The 20,129-nt window shown below is 49.2% G+C and overlaps 5 protein-coding genes and 1 non-coding gene across 9 annotated transcripts in view; 4 read left to right on the forward strand and 2 right to left on the reverse strand.

Annotated features, from left to right (window-relative positions):
* Positions 1-1,096: 1,096 nt before the first annotated feature.
* Positions 1,097-1,941, reverse strand: NDUFA1 (NADH:ubiquinone oxidoreductase subunit A1). The gene is made up of 3 exons (XM_040614402.1): positions 1,757-1,941; positions 1,461-1,550; positions 1,097-1,193 (listed from the first exon to the last, which is right to left on the reverse strand). The coding sequence occupies exons 1-3, from the start codon at positions 1,856-1,858 to the stop codon at positions 1,173-1,175; spliced, it is 213 nt and encodes a 70-aa protein (XP_040470336.1). The 5' UTR covers positions 1,859-1,941; the 3' UTR covers positions 1,097-1,172.
* A 92-nt stretch (positions 1,942-2,033) lies between these two features.
* UPF3B (UPF3B regulator of nonsense mediated mRNA decay) lies at positions 2,034-9,943 on the forward strand. The gene is made up of 10 exons (XM_040614389.1): positions 2,034-2,314; positions 2,443-2,549; positions 2,671-2,777; positions 4,225-4,323; positions 4,680-4,790; positions 5,424-5,467; positions 6,148-6,336; positions 6,827-6,978; positions 7,690-8,002; positions 8,875-9,943. Exons 1-10 carry the CDS (start codon positions 2,135-2,137, stop codon positions 9,019-9,021), a joined length of 1,449 nt encoding a protein of 482 aa, XP_040470323.1. The 5' UTR covers positions 2,034-2,134; the 3' UTR covers positions 9,022-9,943.
* Positions 9,944-10,037: 94 nt separating this feature from the next.
* RPL39 (ribosomal protein L39) lies at positions 10,038-12,570 on the forward strand. Its single transcript, XM_040614403.1, has 3 exons — positions 10,038-10,138; positions 10,446-10,549; positions 12,231-12,570. Exons 1-3 carry the CDS (start codon positions 10,136-10,138, stop codon positions 12,277-12,279), a joined length of 156 nt encoding a protein of 51 aa, XP_040470337.1. The 5' UTR covers positions 10,038-10,135; the 3' UTR covers positions 12,280-12,570.
* On the forward strand, positions 11,637-11,769 carry LOC121097688. Its single transcript, XR_005831047.1, has one exon. It is a non-coding gene; the product is annotated as a small nucleolar RNA SNORA69 (small nucleolar RNA).
* SOWAHD (sosondowah ankyrin repeat domain family member D) lies at positions 12,355-19,402 on the reverse strand. 4 transcript variants are annotated; one of them, XR_005830950.1, is made up of 3 exons: positions 18,455-19,402; positions 16,680-17,567; positions 12,355-14,715 (listed from the first exon to the last, which is right to left on the reverse strand). XR_005830950.1 is itself a non-coding variant. In XM_040614400.1 (2 exons), the coding sequence occupies exons 1-2, from the start codon at positions 19,332-19,334 to the stop codon at positions 17,428-17,430; spliced, it is 1,020 nt and encodes a 339-aa protein (XP_040470334.1). In that variant the 5' UTR covers positions 19,335-19,402; the 3' UTR covers positions 12,355-17,427. The 4 variants fall into 4 exon arrangements, 2 of the variants coding, with proteins under 2 accessions (XP_040470334.1, XP_040470335.1); XR_005830951.1 differs by having other exon boundaries at positions 12,355-14,041; positions 14,152-17,567; XM_040614400.1 differs by having other exon boundaries at positions 12,355-17,567.
* Positions 19,403-19,516: 114 nt separating this feature from the next.
* Positions 19,517-20,129, forward strand: part of SEPTIN6 (septin 6) — a 34,035-nt gene continuing 33,422 nt past the window's right edge. Inside the window, exons 1-2 of the mRNA XM_040614398.1 lie at positions 19,517-19,604; positions 19,712-19,917. The gene's annotated coding sequence lies outside the window, so the exon portion shown is untranslated. The remainder of the gene's footprint in view (positions 19,605-19,711; positions 19,918-20,129) is intronic.

The following is a 20,129-nucleotide window of genomic DNA, read 5'->3' on the forward strand; positions in this document are numbered from 1 at the left end:
CAAAATACCAACAGAGCATTGGTGACGGCAAACTGGAGAAAATAAGTCTTTCCATGAGGATTGTTTTATTTTCAATAATGTCCTTAAGCCACTTTTGTCTAAACTGACGCTGTTCTGGCCTGGAAGGTGGAATAAAAAGAGGATAAATAGTATGAATAGTATTGAATCCGAGTTTGGCCAGCTGAGAGCTGGCCTTCATGCACAGGGCAAGTGTATCTGCCAAAAAGAACTGTGTAACTGTGTAAGCAGATCTGCTAAAAAGAACACTGCTAGACCTGTGTAAGCCCAGGACAAAGTCATTAGGGACACGGCAGATGTTTATGGGGTGGCTATCCCTGCTTGTGGTGGAGTGGTGAAGCTAATCATAAGCAGAGTCAATTAGTTTTACATAGCAAGGTTTTGACAGGTTTCTCCCCCTCTCTGCTGTTACTGCAAACTAACTTAGATCAAGCTCCTCCCTATTTGTTTTTGGCATGGAGAAGCTTGCTAGAACTTCCCAAATTGTTGGTGATGAAGGAGTAGTGCTATTTACCTGTGATTCAGCCTGCTTGGACTCAGAGTGAAGATACCTCCGCAGGCAAAGTCTGCAGGAGAGGAGAGGTGGGGCAGAGTTAACATACAGGACCTCAAAAAGCAGATGGATTAGGTGAAAGCTACTATCTAGTACTTCAAAATTTCATGGATGAGACTAGTTTTGGTTTAAAGCCTCTGGGAGTAATTTCTTGTGAAGGCAAACATTACAGTCTTAAGGTTGTGCTACAGTACAAGATTTCTGAGCAGTGGCTATGAGCTGTTGTGCTGGTTTTGGCTGGGGTAGAGTTAATTTTTTTCACAGTAGCTACCATGAGGCTATGGTTTGGATCTGTGCTCGGAACAGTATTGATAACACAGGGTGTTCATTTAAGGCCTGCCAAGCAATAACAGCCAAGTCCTTTCCTGCTCCTCAACCCAGCCCACCAGCGAGTGGGCTGGGGGGCACATGACATTAGGAGGGGACACAGGTGGGACAGCTGGCCCCAACTGACCAAAGGGGCCTTACATACCATATAACGTATGGTATGTCAGCAATAAAACCACAGCAACACAGACACAAGGCTTGAATAGATGTATATCTTTACTAAAGAGTTAAATCATTTTATATAGATAGGTGGATTCTTCAAAGTGCCGCTACTTTAGTCTATGTTCTCCAGGCCCTGAAAAAGAAAACATAACAGCTTGCGTCTGCACCGTTCCCATGGCTAACTGCCAAAGGGCACTGCTGAACACACAGGTCTTCAAGCTATGCCAAAGTACCCAAATCCCATCATAAATAAAAATTAAAATGTCGGCACGGAGCTCCGACAGCCCCAGGAGCGGCCACTGCCCACCTGGGAAGCTGTGGGAGCCCCCAGCCCAGAGCTCGGGGACAGGTGGTCCTTGCTCCTCCCCCCACAGTCTCGGCCCGATGCCCCAGCACCTGCCTTGGACACGTAGTACTTGTTGGTGCCCGAGATCCGCCTGTCCCTCTCCATCAGGGTCCACTGGTAGGGGAACCGGGCGATCCTCTTCTCCTGCCGAGGCCCACACAGCGGCCCGTTACGGCCCAGGGGAAGGGGGGTCGCGGCGGGGGGGGAGGGTGGGGCCGAGGGGGAGGGGACCCCAGGGGGAAGGGAAGATCCCAGGGGGCAGGGGGGAATCCCAAGGAGGAAAGCGGAGCCCCGGGACGGTGGGCAGGGCCGCCGGTGGGAGGCCGCGGGCGGCCCGCCCCCGCACTGACCTTGCCGCCGTTGCACCAGCGGTGCATGTAGAGGGTGGAGAGGCCGGGGATGCTGAGGCAGATGCCCATGATGGCCATGCCGGGCAGGATCTCGTACCACATCCCGCCGCTGCTGCCCCGCCGCCCCGGGCTCGCTGCGGGCACTCCCGGCCTGCCCCGCGCGCCTTCCCGACCTACCCCGCGCCGCCGCTACCCAGGAGCCGCGGGGCACGCCGGGAGCGGTGGGGCAGGCGGGGCGCGGGGCACGCCGGGAGCCGTGGTCCGGCGGGGCGGGCCGGGGCCCAGGGTGCGGCTCGTGGCCCTTTAAGGCGCAGTCGCGCGAGAGGCGCAGCGGCCGATGGGCGCGTGGGGGCGCGCGGCGCTGCCCCGCGGCCCGGGATGAAGGAGGACAAGGAAAACGCCAGGCCCAAAGAGCGGCGCGGGCCCGCCGCCGGGCCGGGGGCCCCGCTGGGCACGGGCACGGCGGGTGGCACCGCCCCCGGCACGGACGGTAGGGCCGGCGGTGCCGAGCTCGACCGTCTCGAGCGGCCCAAGGACAAGAAGGAGACGCTGAGCAAGGTGCGGCCTGCGCGCGGCTCGGCGGGGCCCCCGCCGCGGTACCGGGCCTGGCGGGGCGGCCGTGGGGAGGGGGGCGCCGCGGGGGGGAGGGGGCCGGCCGCCCTGACCGCCGCCGCCGCCGTGCGCAGGTGGTGATCCGCCGGCTGCCGCCCAGCCTGACGAAGGAGCAGCTGGAGGAGCACCTGCAGCCCCTGCCCGAGCACGACTACTTCGAGTTCTTCGCCAACGACTCCAGGTACGGCCGCCGCCCTCCCCCCTCAGCTCCCCGCGGCTCCCGGGAGCCGCCACTGCCGCCGGCCGGGTCCCGGCGAATGCCGCCGCCTCAGCCTGGCGCTCTCCCTCTTGTCGTTCTGCAGCTTGTACCCTCACATGTTCTCGAGAGCCTACATCAACTTCAAAAACCAGGAAGATATAGTCCTCTTCAGGGACCGTTTTGACGGCTACGTTTTTGTGGATCACAAAGGCAAGTGAGGGGGGTGGGCTGCCTGGCGAGCCGCTTCTGGTTTCTTTGCGTTTACTGCCTTAAGTGAATGTCATGCGGTATTTCAAAGAAGACTTCTTACTCCTTGTGGAAACTACTCAAAATCGGTTTTGTACGCTTCTGGATTGATGTTCTGGATCATGCGTAAAGTGCAGTTAAGCACATGTGAAAGCGGTAGTGGTATCCGTACAGGACCAGTTGCCATGTTACTGACGTTAATACTTGTGTTGTCATACCCCAGTATAAAGCCTGAAAGGTGAGAGTGAGTAGATGGTGTCGCTGTCCAAACTAAGTGAAGCTGAGGTTAATGATGCCAGACATCCTCTGCTGCTCCTCTCACCTGTTCTGTACACGTGTAACTGAATTATTTTTTGGTTAGTTTTTAATTCAGATTATTACTTGTTCCGGTTTGCAACCGAGTGAGTCATCTTGATTCTGTAAAATGAACAGCTTGTTCCTTGCAGTCTAAGTGGTGAAAGTGACTGCTCTCTGGAGATGTTAATCTGTAGGAAACAAATGTTTTGTTTAATTCATTGGTTAAACATCTAAGTATTTAGTTGCCGCTTAGCTTTTTTTCTAAATATGTTAGGTATTCAGTGCATCTCATGTTCTTAGATTTTGCATTTTAGAATTGTTTACATTTAGTAGCACTGAAAAGTGTTAGTCTCTCATTGATAGACCTTTAAATTTAGATATTTTGCAAAAGCTTTAACAAGAGTCTTCCTGTTGGCTAAGGATTTTGTCTTGAACTTTGTTTCCAGTCTGAGTTTCACATTTTGTCCAGCCAGGTGTTTTATGCTACACACAGCTCTGTCTGCAAGATTCCTCCTTACTTAGGAGGGTTGCGTGACAAGGTTCTAATAAGACCTAGGTCTTTTAAAAAAGCTGGTTGGCAGTGTAACAGCACACTATTTGCCATACCCAACAGCAATATTGGATTTATGCAGCCATAAATGTAGCACTTTTGTCAGAAGATAAAGTGTGTAAGCCTGCTTGTAGTGTGCCAAAAAGTGAGAGTTGCCTCAGTTGTGTTAACTGTAAATACTCTCTTCTGCTTGCACAGTGAGCACGTGGTCTGTAGGATGAGGGTATTATGTGGTGCAGTGTAGCCGAGGTGGCTGAACTGGCAGTTACGGACAGTCTTAAATCTACTATTTCCTTCTTGTGAGTCTGTGAATTTGCTGGTTTGTTAACATTGTGAAAGTGTTTAGTTCCTTAATTCTGCTGTCTCTAAAATGTTGTTTCATGTTTTTTTTAATTAAATGGCTTTCAAAATACTAGAATTTTTTAATGCAGTCCAAGTCTTCTGTTATAGTATTGCATATTTCTTGTGAGGCTTACCTTCCTGCTTTAGACGTGGACAATATACTCATTATTTTATAGGTGTTTCATCTCTATTTTAATGTATTTTTCCTTTTCTTCATAACAGGTCAGGAATATGCTGCCATAGTTGAGTTTGCACCCTTCCAAAAAGCTGCAAAAAAGAAGAGTAAGAAAAAGGATGCTAAAACTGGAACTATCGAAGATGGTACAGCAGCTAGTTTGTTTCTCATGTGTAGACTTCAAAGTCCTAACAGTAATTTGAGTATAATGGTTTTATTGTGACACTGTAGTTGATCAATAGAATGTTTGCTTAACTGTATGTGAAGCTTACTAGCACTGCTTTGTCAGCTGTGAATCTATTAAATGCCATCATCCTAGGGAAACAATGCAGCAGCTCGTTTGAGAGCTGCCAGCTTATGAGAAGGTGACCTATAAACACAACTTATGCAAATCTAACCCAGACTTCCAGCAGTGTGCAATGCAAATTCTTTTCATGCTACAGTGTGTCTTCCCTGCCCCTCCCCCCTTCTTTTCCTCCTTCCCTTTTCCTCTCCCCTGTAGATCCAGAGTACAAGAAGTTTTTGGAAAGTTACAGTGCAGATGATGAAAAACTAACCTCCACTCCTGAAACTTTGTTGGAGGAAATAGAGGCAAGAAACAAAGAGTTAATAGGTATGGAAATATGTGTATTATAGTTACATTTTCGTAGAGCACAAAGAAATGTATGTGGTGTAATTGGGAGCTCCGAATTCTTTTGTGTGCTTGCTTGGTATTTGTTAAACCTTTAGGCTAATATTGTTTCAGTGTATTTTATGTTGCTCCTGTGCTCCGAATTCCTCCCTAGGTTTAAGTTTTATAACCTTCCTTCCTGTTTTAAGCTGCTAGTCAGATATTTGTTAGCCAGATGAGGCTGTGGAGGGGCTGTATTTCAGTGAGATGCAGTGATATTCCCTGCAGGCACAAGTTAGGAGGTGGTGCGGTTGGGTAAAATACCACAGAAATGACCAGAATGCTCTTTTTAAGCATGTTGCATCTGTTTCAAAGTGAGAAAATCTAGGAGAAGCCTAATGCAGGCTGAATAACGCTTTACAGATAGGTGTACTGGATAATTGTATTAGTGTCCTAAAGAAGTTTATAGAATCCTAATGGTTGCTACTGTTCAGGGATAGGATTGGAATATTTGTTTCACTGCTGTATGTGAGGGGAAGAGATAGGCTGGATAATCCATGTGGCGGCTTCATTTCATATAGGGTTTTGTTGTAGGTATTTCAGTAATTGTTTAAATTTGTTTTATATATTCTCTAGCTAAAAAGACTACTCCTTTATTGAACTTCTTGAAAAATAAACAGGTAAGACATTTCCAGAATCTTCTTGTTGCTTGAAAGTACAATTTGCTCATTTAAAGCATGGGTGTGTATATTGGAGTGTATATATTGTTATGTTTCTGCCCTTCTTTTTGAAGAAGCAGCTTTTGACCCAGCTTACTTGTTAACATCTGGTTCACATGTTGCAAACTACTAGAATGCTGGCTTTTGCAGGAACGGTGGTGCTTTGCGTGCATTCTGGTCACAGCTAAACATTCTTGTGGTGCTGCCAAACCAGATTCCATTTTAATGGTTTCATTTTTAGTGCAGTTATGGCTGAGGTCCTTGTAGATGATCTATCTTCTAGCACGTGATATCATTTTAACTTATAGCAACAGAAAAGTTCACAAACGGAGCAGATTTAATTAAAAATTAGAATGCTAAAGGCTGAGGCTAGTGTTGTGTGTGTTTAAGACTGTGCAAACCAAGGCTTATGAGCAAGGCGGGGAAAAATGAGATGCTGCTGTGACATGGTCAGGATTCACAGCAGAACAGCAGAGATGACAGGACCTTTTTTTTTTGTCCTTTTATAATAGGGGCATTTTTGAAGTGAGTTATTTGGCAAGGAATTACTTTATTGCTTTGCAGCAGGGTGTCTTGTTAAGCTTAAAAGGATGTTTTCTAGTGTGAAAATACACTATTTCTCTTTGCTTTTACACACACAGAGACTGAGAGAAGAAAAAAGAGAGGAGAGGAGGAGGAGAGAATTGGAAAGAAAAAGGCAAAGAGAAGAAGAAAGAAGAAAATGGAAGGAGGAGGAGAGAAGGAAGAGAAAAGAAGCAGAAAAACTGAAGAAGGTAGACAGATGCCCAGAAAAAGAAAGAGACAGATCAAAAGAAGAACCAAAGATTAAGGTCTAGAACAGTTCTTTATTATAAACTGTTACACTCCCTTTCCCTATTATTTGTATATCAGTCTCTCAAAATGTGCTTTGAGTATTGTGTGAAGAATAACATGAGTTTGGTGTTAGTAAATTACCACTTTTTTGTAATATTCAATATTGGGCATTGTAAAGGTTTACATGCTGTAATGCTTCATAGAAATATTTAAAGCTTTTGTCATGTGACTGTTGTACATGCTATGGTAAACAATTGTGAATTCACTGTGGAATCGGAGACTATTTTAAAGCTTTCTAAAATGGCCTGTTTTAAGAGAAAAATCTTAGTCTGCTGTGTGGATTATGCTTACTCATACACTCCAGCTTTTAGAAATACTACAGATTTGTAGTAATATTAACGTTTATTTCTTACTGGACTATGGTTCCTTTTGATGCAATTTCAGTGTTGTGCCAGACAATATGTGTTAGAGTGAGCTTTTTAGTTGAGACTTCTGTTTTCTTTGTAGCTACTTAAGAAGCCTGAAAAAGATGAAAAAGACTTGGAGAAAAAAGAAAAATCCAAGAAACTGGAAAAAGAGACTCTGAGGGAGGAAAAAAATGCGAGTAGTGCATCTGCCAAACGATCTGATGGGGAGACAAAAGAAGAGAAGGCGAAAAAGTATTCTAGTACTTGCTATAAATATATATATGTATATATAACTTGTTTCCTGATCATGCTAAGGCTTAGGCTGCTCTGCCATGACCATGTCTTCAAATACCTTTCAAATTCTCTTTTTGATATAAGGCATGGGATGTATTCTCTGTGGCAGTGCACATCCCCGTGATTACAGAAAGCTGTGTGAACTACCTGACAATTCTTCACTAGTGGACAAATTTTAATAGTTTCGCAACTCACTGTAGGAGCTCCAAAAAAGAAGCCCAGGTGCAGGTGACCTGCAGCAGGCTGTGAGCACTGTCCTTGCAATGAGAGAATTATAACTGTGGCAAGAGGAGAAGTGTACTCCAGTTACTAGTCCCTTTAAGTCTTGTGGAAGGTCAAAGTGAGAAGTGTAATTCTCAACAACTCCGTGATCCATTCCAGATTCAGTTCTGCCATGTGAGAAATAGAGATGAGACAGAGAAACTTGGGTGTTTTCCAAAGCCAGAGGAGACTCAGCCAGCTGTGTGAGGAGAAGGCTAGGAAATGCCAGCAAGTCAGTGTCATCTCTGGTTATCATGCATGACTTGGGTTATTACAGCTTCCCAAAAGCTCCCTAGAACCTACCAGTGTGTCGTCTTCATGTTGCACATTTACACCCCTATTGCATTGATCTCCCAGGTCTGTTGGATGAATCTTTTGAGCTTAATTTTCAGTTTTGTTTTCATACAGATCGGAAGATGAGTGTGTAAAGGACTACAGGGACCGAGATAGAGATTTTGAAAGAGACAGAGAATATGAGAGAGCACAGAGGGAGAAACTGAGACGCCAAGAAGAGGAGCGTCGGAGGCAGAAAGAGCGCTTTGAGAAAGAGAAGGTTTTTAGAAGAAAAGAGGAAGAGGTGAAAAAGGAGAGAGACTTACTCAGAGAAAAGGGAAAGAAAAGTGATCTTACAGACTTTACCAGCAGCACGGACAAATCTGAGAAAGTAACCAAAGACGATAAAAAAGAGGATACAATTAAGAGGGATCGTATCAGAAACAAGGTGCTGGATTTCTTTAAATTCATGTGTTGATTCACAGGGACCAGTTTGTGGTTGTTTAGGATGAAAACACTTAGAGGAAAGAACCATGTGGTTTCTCTGTTGAAACTTCTCCCTGTTCTGGTAACAAACTCTGCCATTGCAAGAAAGTTTACCCATTTGTCTGCTAAAGCCTGCTAAATTGTTTGTGGTATTTCTTGCCACTGCAGGAATTAAGCCCAGATACTCTGGGCTAAACTGTGAAGGCACTGATCCCTTTTCATTTGCTGACTTATGCCGTAGGCTGTACCTTTAAGGTCTCAGTAGAGCATCAGTAATCTGCCTGTATCTCTGCTGGTGCTATACATGCCTGAAAATACATCTCAAAGTGGGAGTGTGATTGAACAGGTTCCTCCAAAACGAGGGCAAGACTGCTACGTGCAGAATGTGATAGGAAAATCTGAAGACTCAAGAAATAGTGTCTTGAGTTTAGTTTTTTTACATACTTGGCAAATCTCTTTTTGCAGTGTCAGAATGCATGTTTTCCATGTCACTTAAGGCGTTATCAGGTACAAATGAAACTCAAGGTTTTGAAGAAGCTTTGAGGTTGGCCTCTATTCTGAGAGAGGGTGAGCTGAACTCATCCAAGAAGAAACTCTTTACAAATAACTTCAACTATGTGAAGTGTTCTTTGTGGCTTGAACAGGGACGTTGCCTTACAACAGAGACTACCTTGGTTTGAGACAGTTGCAGTTACATTGCCACCATGGTGGAATAATTTAACTTAAAATGCCTTGAAAATTTTGAATTTGAGCTGTTTCTGATATCACTGATGCTGTAATAACCATGATAGCATGGGGCTGTGAAAGAGTCTAAATAGTTTTGATCTATTTCAGGATCGTCCAGCAATGCAGCTGTACCAGCCAGGAGCCCGAAGCCGAAGCAGATTGTGTCAGTATGAAGACAGTGCTGCGAAGCCCACAGATCAGGGAGCGGATAAGAAACAAGAGAGTGAGACCAGTAATACGAAGGAAGAGGAGTGACTAGTGTGCAAGCCTTATGTGTTCTGACTGTCTGTGCAGCCAAAGAGCATGTACTACGCAATCCAGAAGTGCCTTCGAAGCGAAGAAGGAACACAGGAAGAAAAGGGGGCATTGTGCTGTTGGATGTTTCTGGTTAAAGACCCTCAGTTGTAGATTCGGAATTTGAAATGTGTTCTCATTGTATTTTCAGTTATTTGAATTTATTTTCCCAGCATCTAACTACAACGGAGAAGAGAATCTTTGCAAAGTAGAAAGACTTTATGGCCTTAAGTATGATAATAAATGAGTCGTGTGGTCAGGAGGAGATGACAGCTGGATCTAAAGCCAGAGCTTTACTGTAAAGCCATCGGAGCCAGTGTTTGACGCACTTAAGCAGCGCGAGCTCGAAGTTGCCTGGAGTTAACACAGGTGTTGCTGTGTTGCGTGGTGCTCCTGCCTGAGGCAGTGAGGACTAGGTTGTGTTAGTCTGGCTGAGGCAGGTACCAGGCGGGGGTTGTTGAGGATCCAGCGACCAGGAGCCCTTGGGCAGGTAGAGAGGAGAACATCTGGCATTGCAGTGGCAGCGGTAGGGAGGGAGAGGCCCTCCTCTTCGGTGGTTCTCTGGATAAAGTAACCAAGTTGGAGTGTATGAATAAGCTGGCTTAATTGACAAATTCTCATGTAAAGTCTGCCTATGTTGAAATGCTTATTTTTAATCAAATGTAGCTGGTTTGGGCATCCTGTTCTTTTCCAGCGTTCTCCCTTGGAGGCTGAAATGTTTCCGAACTCCTGCCTTCTTGGCACCGCTTCCTCTTCCCTCGTAACCTGAAGTATTATTGTTTTACAGCCCAGAGAGAGACTTCGCCAGTAGCAGCTCCTCCCCAGCTAGCGCCTGTTACCCGTAGCTCTTTTGTACCGAACCCAATAAACTCGCAGAAACCCTGCCGCCGCCCTGCCTCGCTGCCCGCCGCTGCGTCGCGCCCGCCGCGCCGCCAGGGGGAGCGCTGCCCGCCGCGCCGCTGGGGGCGCTGTTCCCGCCGCTCCCGCCCGCGCCGCCGCCTCGCTCGCCGCGTCCCCCCGCCCCTTCCGCCTCTTCCTCCGCCGCCATCGCCGGGAGGCCGGGTAGCTCCGCGCCATGGTGAGACCATCGGCCGCCATCCGCCGCCCTGCCGCGCCACCCCGAGCGCTCCGGTCGCCGCTGGCTGCCTTGGGGATCCCGGCAGGCGGGGGGCGGAGCGGGAGGGCCCCAGGTGCACCCTTCCCCGGCTGAGCCCCCCGGCCCGGGCCCTGCTCGGCGGGGCCAGCCGCCCGCCCCGGCTGAACCCCCGGCCCGGGCCCTGCTCGGCGGGGCCGCGTGCTCTGGCGTGGCTGAGCCCCTGTCCCGGGCCCGGCAGAGCTGCCCGCGGGGCCGTGCGGCGCTAACGGCTGCCTGGTTTCTTTTCCAGTCGTCCCACAAGACGTTCAAGATCAAACGCTTCCTTGCTAAGAAGCAGAAGCAGAACCGGCCCATCCCGCAGTGGATTCGCATGAAGACGGGCAATAAGATCAGGTAACTTGTGAATGCGGGCTGGTGCTTTCCCAGGGCCGCTGCTGCACAGGCTCAGGCCCGCCCTGCCTGCGCGCTCAGCTCACTAGCCCGTTGTCCAGAGTGTTTCTGCAAGGGAAAGTGCAAGCTGTGGCTACAGCACAGGCATGTTGGTGGCGGTAGGCCGCTCCTCTGGATGCTGCTGGCTCGCTGTTTTCTTGAGGCATGGTGGGGCTTTCATGCCAGTCCCTTCTGCGGCAGGTTAGTTCCTGCCAGGGCTCTGCAAGTGTCCACGTAATGGCACGTGTAAAGCATGAACTGTACGTGTGGATAATTAATTCCAGAACTTGTACCCTGGTAGCCTCTCTGCTTCTGACATTCCACTTTGCAACACCTTTCCCCTCTCTCATAGCTGTCCCTCTGGGTTCCTGTGTTTCCAAGGAACAGTATTATGCTGGGCATGGGTGTTCTGAGATACAGAAGGTTGTGCGTAAAGGAGCAAAGGGCTTGTTGGGTGGATGGGAGATAAAATGGATAGTTTAAGATCCTTGACACATGACTGCAGAATTAACGTACAACAGTGCGGTTTTGTTTGCTTACAGTGTTTGTTTTAAAGCACTGTATTTACGAAAGTGCAGTGAGTACTGTAGAATACTGGGTACATGTGAGGCATGCAGAAGGTGGTGCATATCGGAGCCCTCTGGTTTAAAAGCTTCAACCAATACAGTTTGGTCACTTACACTGTGCAGCTGGCTTTTTATCTCGTATATTCCCTTGTCTAGACTTTCTGAGAGAACAGGGGTCTTCCAGATCATTTTTAGTCCTAAGTACTGAGGAGAGTGACAGTAGCAGTGGCTGGCTCAGGCAGTGATACTGCACAGAAGTGCCAGATTCTGTTCCTGTTACTTCCCCTGACTGGTTTCTTTCCAGGCAAAATTGGTGTTGTGTGCCCCAAACTGTATCCCTGTCTTCCAGACACCGACTTGTAACAGGGTTCTGTTCTAGCTAAATCGCAGTACTTTGGAATACTTTATCATGGGGCAAAACCATGAATTTTTTTGTCCTGTGGCACTTCAGTACTGCAGTCATCAGTTTTATCCGAACTGTGGCTAAAGCAGGCTGCAATTACAGTGCTTCATTCTGTGGGAGTACTGCCATTTTCCTGCTGAGAGTAACTCGTGTTAACGCTGTCTTCGGTTTCACCTATACGGTGGTGAAACTGTATGTTCTTAACATGTACAAGTACATACTCACAAATGAATATACTTTCCTGGAAGAGGGCCTTTTCCATACGCTGCTCTGCTTTTGTATTTTGAAAAAAAGTGATACTTGTGTTAGACCATGAACTGCGTTCAGGAGGTAGTTTTCATTATCATTAGACAATATGTACAAGATCCCAGGTCTTGTGTCTAAATGAGGAGGCAGGATATTCACGTGCCAGTGCTGATGCATCTGTGCAGGCATTGTTGTCTCTGAGGTTTGGATTCTGTCACAGTAACAATTTATGTGCTAGTTGGTTAGTGAATGAAGAAAGTAAACAGGTGGAAATTTTTTTAAAAAGTACACAGCTAATTATTGTTGGCAGCTTGCTGTCTAAAGAAGGATTTCAGTCCTTTACTGTTGAGCTAATTCAAGGTGGTTTCAGTCCGCCTTGATCCTCGAATGTGTGTGTGCACTTTGCTAATATACACTGCTTTTGTCTTAGGTACAACTCCAAAAGGAGACACTGGAGAAGGACCAAGCTGGGCTTGTAAGAGAGACTGTCTCCTGGGAACTCTAATTAAACACTTGTCTTTCTGCGTCAGATTGATAAACCCTGTACGCTGTTCGGTGACCCCTGAGTGATTCCTGCTGTAGTGTTGGACTGCAATTACCAGTAGTTTTGGTTTTTTATGAGCTGGTCTGGGATATTGATGTTAACTGGGGAAAATCTTGAAGTAATTTGCATCTGAAACATGGAGACTGTGTTCTATTAGTGTTCTTTTTTTCGGGCTTCATCATGAGTATTGACAGTGTACAGGCTTACTAATAAATATGGACCTGAATGTCTTGCTTGGCATTATTTTATATCTATATATGGATAGTAACAGAGAACAAAAACTAACAGTATCGTGAATGTAACCTCACTTGGTGTGAGATGCTTTGTCAGCTCTTTTCAGGTAGACTGCGGCTTCCTTTCCACTTTTGTAAACCTTTTGAGAGCCAAGTGTACCAATTTTTTAAAGAAAAAGGGGTAAGAATCAGAACTGATTTTAGAGGAGTTAACTGGAAGAAAAATCTCTTCCTAGGCAAACTGAAATAGGTTAAAAAAAAGTCTTAGAGATACATGTTTGAAAAAGACTTCACTTTATGATCCGTAGACCACGGTGGCTACAGTAGCAGGAGTGTCAGCCTCTTGCTACTTAACCCTGGGGAAGACTGGATTACATTTCTTGTAGATTTATGAAATGCTATTAAGAAAACTGAGTAACATTGTCAGAATTTGCTAAAGGTGTGTCTGTATAGCCACTGGGTGCATTTTATGGGGCTGAAAAGTGAAGCACACTGAATATGCTCATCTGGGGTAAGGTGGCTTCCCGCTGGCGGCGTGTTGTGGTAGGTGAGGGGGATCCAGACTAACAACCTTTTGCTAAACCAAGTCAATCCCCAGCTACCACCCTCTCTTCCGTTATGCTTAAAAGTCTGATGTTCCCTGTGGCTGGCTTCTGTCACAGCTGCAGATTCTTGACTCCACCGCTATGTCCCACGTGGCCCTTTTGAAAATCCAGTGTGGGCCACATCCCACATCGTGTAGCTGGGCCTGTTGGTCAGTCAGATAACCGTTCCATTAATGGGAGAGCATGTCTGAACTGCAGGTGTTGAACAGCACAAAAGGTGGCACGACAGCACTGGGTAAATGCTGACACGTTACATGCCCAGAAGTACGGTACAAATACTTGCCCAGGTGGTGAGAACATGGAGCAGAGAATAGTCAGTGGTGCTTGAATACCGAAACCATTGCCCATCCTGGTCCTGCACCTGAGCAGTGTCACGGCAAGGCTGCCCCAAACACTCGCCTGTGTCAGCTGTAGGTGGCTCCTGTGCTCAGCCGAGGGTGGCGGCTTCTTACCACATGTGGGTCTGGTCCCGGAGATCAGAATAGCACCCGGAGCTGCTCTCAGGACGTGGGGCAGGGCAGCCCTTAGAGCCTGGGGTTAAGATCCTGGATGGGCAGTGGGTGCAGTGGAATAATCTAGTTGAAAGTTTCACTTGGGAGGTGGGAAAGGAGGAGGAAAGGGAAGAATACGGCAAGGGCAGCGGATAGCTTTATCTCCTACAAAATGCAATACTTTTACAGACTAGTACATAATGTCTGCGTGTTCCCTAGGATATGTAATAACCTTTCAAGTTTTGTTCGGAGCTTTGTGTTGGCTTGATGGAGTTGGTCTTGATGCCGGCCACAGGTGCAGCTTAATGTAAGATGTTCTCAGCAGAAGGGTAGTAACTCAAGATGTTGCTCAAAGGAAGAGTTGGCAGCTATGTAAAAAGGGTGAGAGGAAAGAAGCGATTAAACTACTCAGAACAGTCAGCACTCCCGCTCCTCAGCACTGGCCTTCTCCACTGGGGCCTGTGAAACATCTATTTACCGCAGGGAAGTGGAGGAGGAGTCTGTGGCTCAGAGCCGAGTCCTGCGTGGCTGCTGCTCCTTTCCCTTCTGCACTGCAGGCCTGGGATGGACGCTCCGGTCAGCAGGAAAGAACGGGAGGGAGGTGCAAGCCCGTTCACGGATGTAGCTGTGGCAAAGCCCATCCTGATGCCGAGGGCTGTGAAGGTGCTGCTTTCCGGGTTCAGCCTGCTGTGGTGGCTCAGTTCCTGGGTGGCAGCTTCCGGAGGAAGCTTCAGCCTGCCACGCTTTTTGTGTTGTGGCTTTTCATGTGGAAGGTAAATGGATTTTTATCTCCTTCGTGTTACAATTCATTGCAAACAATGCTGGGCAGCAGCATATGCCAAGCACATGTAAATGCCCAACAATACCTCGCTCAGAGCTTATGGCAGCCTCTGCCTCCTGGGGTGTGCTGGAGGTTTCTGTGAGCGCAGGAGAGCAAGGCTGGGATTTTTACCAGCTTCAGGACACTTCAGCAGTATCTTCTGGCTTCTCTTCCTGTCTCCCAAGAGTCTTGTTTCTACTTCGTTATCGGGGGAAGTAGTAACTGCAACAGGAAAGCAGCAGACGGCATTGCCAGAGATGTTTCAACAGATGCTCACGTGATACAAACACCTTTACCCCAATGGTTTTTAATCTCTCCTATGCCCTTCTCTTTGAAGCAGGTGTTTAGGAAATAACAGCGCTGCTGAGGATCAAAGATCAGCCTTGGAGCCCTGCAGACCACCCCCTGCCTCTCCCCATCACTGCGGCTGGCAGGCAAAGCTGCTTTTTTTTAAAAAGAGTTTCTCTTTTAATCGTATCTCTGAGGATCTAGCTGAGGAGGAAAAAAGTCATTTTATGGACTTGAGAATGGAAGAAGACAGTTTTCTCCATGGCATCTGTGGGAAAGCTTTCCTGAGCAATAGATTGAACTATTTATTACTGTTTATTAGTAGTCTCCCTATTACTATCATTACTGGGCTATTTTTATTAGATGGAAGCAGCTTCTATCAAGAAGCTGCTTTGGAAAATAACCCCTCATATTATTTTTCCCAGTTTCAAATTTGATTGACTTTTCACATTGGACATTAAGGCATCGCACAAAGTAAATTTAGTACAAAATAAAATTGGGTTAAACTCAATATGCAGAACCTTAACTGACACAGGTACCCCTGGGTCTGAATGATTGCTGTTGTTCCTGTGGCAGCTCTCTGCCCTCTCTTTCCATGTGAGAGTCACAGGAGGGGATCAAGGACCTCTGCAGGACTGGGCTAACACACAATAACCAAGATGTCAACAGAAGCTTTAAGGAAAAAATTAAATAATTTGGATATTCTAGCCCATTAATTTTGGTGGATATACGTCTGTTTTCTGAGTGAGAAGCAAGGGAGAGCTGATTGTATACTTGAAGACTGCTTTTTACACATGCCTGTATTTCCAAACCGACTGCCCCTCTGTAGGTATGAAAATAAACCACACGAGGCAGAGGTGTGGGTCACTGGAAGTGGCGTGGTGTTTGGGGCAAACACAACATACAGCAGCAGAAAGAGTACTGCGATTTGAAGAAGATCTTTTTTTTTTCCTCTGTGGAGAGGAACCCTGGCAGGGCCGGCAAGGCTGGGGTGGTGGTGGTGATGAGTATGTTGTAACACCACTCAGAGAAGCAGGGCTTTGGTCTTCCTCCTGAAGCCCTGGAGCAGAATACAGCTTCAAACTCACAAGCAACACATGGGGGGGAAAGGCTGCTTTCAGGGGGGTTTGCTTAGCTGTCAAGGGGAGGCAAGTACTAAAAAACGTTTAGTCTTATTTAACCATAGCGCTTGCCAGTTAAATTTTACTTTTGAATGGAACATTGAAGTCCACGTTTCCTGGTGCAATGTGATTAAGCTGCGGGTACAAATGCCAAGAAAACTGCTCCTCCAAGGAAATGCTCACTAGTTCCACTGTTTGCTCTGTGCCTTACTCAGAGGAGGATGTAAGAGCAGTCCCGTGCTCCCTCCCCGACAGCCTGCCGCTGTGAAAGGGTGACAGAGGACTAAGAGGTCAAAAAATATTCTGTCAGACATACACCAGCCTTTATCAGCAGCACTTGGGTTACCAAAACTTGGGCTGGTGTGACCAGACTCGTTAGAAGCCAGCCTGCTGCCCCATGGCATGGATGTGGCCAGAGACGTTCTGGAAGGAGCTATGTTGCCATAGTCTTCAATCTCTTAAGAAGTTAAAGCATTACAAAACCACTATAGATCAGGCATTACATCCATTCCCAGTGTGTTTTGCATGTTTCTGCTGCTGACCTCAGTGATTAAAAACATGTCCAGACACATCTACGTGTCCACCCAGCCACCTGGACGGACACTATCAGTCACTGGATCACCGTCCACTCATCTGGAGGCTGTTCTTCCATGTGTCATCCACTGAGACTGGATTATTCCAGTGTCACAGCAGCATTTCAGTGCACAGTCTGAATATAAATGGGGTTTGCTCAGGGTCTGTGAAACCCACAGGCTGAAGTTCCCCCAAGGAAGTTACCTGTATCTTTCTGCATCAAGGTGCGAGATCTTGAGTGGCCAGAGGTGATCCTGAGTCGCTTGGTCACCCCTGCAGACCCCCAGAAAGGCAACTGGAAAGAAACTGCGACTTCCCTCTGAAACGAGGTGTCTCCGCAGGGGCTGCTGCTCTGCAGTGGGGAACAGAAACTCCCCGGTTGCTGTCTGAGTCTCTTCTCAAATGGGACTGCTATTTAAGGAGTAGAAATGGCCTCATGCTGATGAAAAAGGGGAAGAGCAGTTGTTTTTCTGAGGATACTTTGAAGCAGCCCTGGCCTTCCAGAATGTGAAAAGCGAGTTGAAATCAGCTGGGCAGAGCTGCATTTGGTGAAAAAAAACACAAACAGGAGAGCAGAGGCTTTCCCCTTTTAATGGAGTTATCCGTACATACATGTGGGGTTATGCTGCTGTGGGAATGTTTCTCAAGTTTCATTTTCGAGCATGACCTCAGTAGCAACAAAGATAATCTCACAGCCTTTGTACCTTTTCCATGGTTTTAAGCAATGAATCATCTTTCCAGAGCTGCTCCTGGACTTCAGTCCCTGTGGGAGCCACCACGGGCATCCCTCCTGCCTCCTCCGCTCTGGCCCCCATCCTAGCGAGGCTGAGCATCTTGGGCTCCTCTGGATGAGGGTCCCCATGGAAGGGCTGCCAGGGGGACCTGTCTTGCACTTTGAAAGGCTTCTCTGGGCCTGGCCTCCTCTGGCAAGATGGGCACTCCAGCTCTTACTTCACTGAGAAACAGCTTTAGCTGTCATAAACAACCAGCAGCCCAGAGGAAGTGCATGTGGCAGAGATCTGGGGATCTCACAGGGAGCCGGAAAGGGTTTGCAGCTCGGTGGCACGGTCTGCTTGTCTGTACCCGCTCTCCCTGCCGGCAGAGAAGCGTACATAAAAAAGTGTTGGGGTGGGGGGGGTTGTTTCTGAAGCCATAGTTGCTTCTACATCGCCAGCCCAGTGCCAGGTCTCTGGCATCTCAGAGTATGTTTGTGAAATACTTGATATTCTGTCAGTGTCTATCCAGGCACCCGAGGTGCCATGACCAGTCCAACCTTGCAGCACTTCTGGGAGCCAGGGCAGTGCCAACAGTCTCATTTTACAGGTGGGAGAACCAAGTCACCGAGTCGCTGTGTGACACACCTACAGTCACACGCAAAGCCTGCCGGCAGCCTGGGATGGGCAGCCCAAACACCTACCCCCAGCTCCCAGCGTGGTACATCAGCTCCTGTGGGGGGTTAGCATCCCCCCATGGGCACGCGGGGTGTTGGGAAGCAGCAGGGCCGGCACGTGAGCCCCCACTGTGGGTCCTTGCTGGGCTGCAGCAAGGAGTCCCCATCAGCAGGGGCAGGGGGTGAAACCCCCTCCAGGGTCGGGCGGTTTTTTGGAAGGGCTGTCCCCAGGCAGTGCTCCCCATGGCTGTGGTGGCCCCACACACACTCACACCAGCACAGCCCCAAAAGACCATGCGAGACCCAGGGTGGCCGCGGTGCCCCCGTGCAGGGGGTTAATCCCCACGTGGCCGGGATTTCAAGTGCCAGCCCTTGCCAAATTCCCAGCTCCCTGCAAGCTTTTCTGGCTGCTGTTCAGCGTGGGTTTGCAGGCGAATGGGGCCAGGGGAGCTTCAGCGCTCCTGGAAGAAAGTAAATGCCTGCCTGACAAAGTCCCGGAGGGTTGACAGGCTCCAGGAATGCGGGGCTTTCCCCGCAGCCCCGGAGTCCACACAGTCCTGCCCTGCCCTGGCCTCTCTGGATGACTTACAGTTGTTGTTGGTGTTGTAAGAGTGCAGCTGGACCAAGTCCTCCTCCAAGGCCCCCGCCAGCTCCTTCAGCTCCCTGGAGGTGTCTGCCCTCAGGTACTGCCAAGCCTTGCGCCCATTGTGGTCCCTGCGGCTGGTGTCTGCTCCGTAAGCTCCCACCAGCACTTTGATGAGCAGCTCATGTCCCTGCAGGGCAGCCAGGTGCAAGGGGGTGAGCCCACCACTGGCTGTGGGGATGTTCACGTCGACGGGATAGCCTCTCTTTTGCGCGTGGGAGATGACCTGGATGAAGCTCTCATGGTGGCCATGCTTGGCAAGCCAGTGGATAGCGGTGAAGCCCGTCACAAAGTCTTTCCTGGTCAGCAGGCTGGGATCCAGGTCCAGCAGCCTGATGATATTGTCTGCATCGCCCTGGGCCACCGTCAGCAGCCACTCGTGCTCCAGGGGATCCAGAGCAAGGGACAGCACCTCAGGGCTCTGCTCGGGTTTCGGCTCTTGGTGCGGCCCTGCAAGGAGACTGCTGCTGTTGGATGTCTTCTGAGCGGTGGCAAACCGCATGGTGCTGCTGGGGCTATTGCTCTGCAGGAGGATTTCCTTCAGCTCCTTCCTCCAGGCACTGCCAGGGCCGAGAGAGAGCCTACCTGCTGTCCTACCCCAGCTCCCCAGGCCCTGGCTTCCCCGGCTGATGCTCCTGTTGGTGTCCATCTTCTGCAGCGGATGGAAACGCTCTCTACTCCCTGTGGCGGCCGGCCAGAGATGGGAGCTGCGGGCTAGGCTCCCTGCTTGGGGCTGGGTGGCTTCCAGGAAGGTGAATGTCCGGATGATGCCAGCTACCTTCTGCGTTGCCGAGCCCTGCTCCCGCTCCCGCTCGCGCCGGGCCATGGCAGTGCTTCCCGTGGGGCTGGCCGGCAGCTCGCTCCCCGGCAGGGCACAGCTCTCGCCCCACGCTGCCCCAGCGGCAGGCAAAGGAGGAACCGACTGTGCGTGGCGGGAGGGCACACCAGGCAGGGCGGCGGATCTGCTGCACTGCTGCACTGCCGGGGTGGCGCAGGCGACCTTTGCACGCTGCGTCTGCTGCCGGTGCTGAGCACGACTGCAGCCACGGGCCACCCGCCCCCCCGGCCCCGCTGCAGCGTCACAGAGGGAGAGCGGGTGGGTGTGCAGGGCTGCTGCGGCGGGCAGAGGTGGAGGGTCCTGGGCAGCCTGATGCTGGTGTTACAGAAGACATTTGATGAGCTAACTGTGTTCTCCCTGAACAGCCTCGTTAGCATTAGCAGCTAAAGCAGCTGAAGCCTTAGGCCGCAAGAGCTGCCCAAGCATAAACTTTTGATACAAGTAATGCTGCCAACAAAGAACTCCCTGAATCCAGCAGATCCGAGCAGAGCGAAGAAGTTAAGGACCAAGGAGACATTCCCAAGAGAATGCAGGAACCAGAAGGCGGCCAGCCCAGCGACAGCCAAACCCAGTAAGGAATCAGGAGACCACTGACAACACTTATCTGGGGGCTGTGTGATGGTGGCGTGGGTGTAACCGAGAGGTGACTGGGGTAGGGGTCCCTCGCCGGAGGCACCCAGCTCAAGCTGTAACCCAGGAATTAATAAAAGACTAATTGGAAACCTTCACTTGGGCTTGGTGTTCTCAGCAGGATCCTCCAGTTGGACCCTGCTATGGTGGCTG

Source organism: Falco naumanni, chromosome 14 (assembly GCF_017639655.2).
Source record: "Falco naumanni isolate bFalNau1 chromosome 14, bFalNau1.pat, whole genome shotgun sequence".
Taxonomy (NCBI): Eukaryota; Metazoa; Chordata; class Aves; order Falconiformes; family Falconidae; genus Falco; species Falco naumanni.

Excerpts from the sequence above, each read along its gene's own strand:
- NDUFA1 (XM_040614402.1), bottom strand. The coding sequence starts at position 1,858 with ATGTGGTACGAGATCCTGCCCGGCATGGCCATCATGGGCATCTGCCTC. Across the intron at positions 1,551-1,756 it reads GCTGGTGCAACGGCGGCAAG|GAGAAGAGGATCGCCCGGTT; the intron begins GTCAGTGCGGGG and ends GGGCCTCGGCAG. Across the intron at positions 1,194-1,460 it reads ACAAGTACTACGTGTCCAAG|GGCCTGGAGAACATAGACTA; the intron begins GCAGGTGCTGGG and ends TTTCTTTTTCAG.
- UPF3B (XM_040614389.1), top strand. The coding sequence starts at position 2,135 with ATGAAGGAGGACAAGGAAAACGCCAGGCCCAAAGAGCGGCGCGGGCCC. Across the intron at positions 4,791-5,423 it reads AAGAAACAAAGAGTTAATAG|CTAAAAAGACTACTCCTTTA; the intron begins GTATGGAAATAT and ends TATATTCTCTAG. Across the intron at positions 5,468-6,147 it reads ACTTCTTGAAAAATAAACAG|AGACTGAGAGAAGAAAAAAG; the intron begins GTAAGACATTTC and ends TTACACACACAG.
- RPL39 (XM_040614403.1), top strand. Across the intron at positions 10,550-12,230 it reads AAGACGGGCAATAAGATCAG|GTACAACTCCAAAAGGAGAC; the intron begins GTAACTTGTGAA and ends CTTTTGTCTTAG.
- SOWAHD (XM_040614400.1), bottom strand. The coding sequence starts at position 19,334 with ATGGCCCGGCGCGAGCGGGAGCGGGAGCAGGGCTCGGCAACGCAGAAG. Across the intron at positions 17,568-18,454 it reads TTACAACACCAACAACAACT|GGAGAGCGGGTACAGACAAG; the intron begins GTAAGTCATCCA and ends CTCTGCCGGCAG.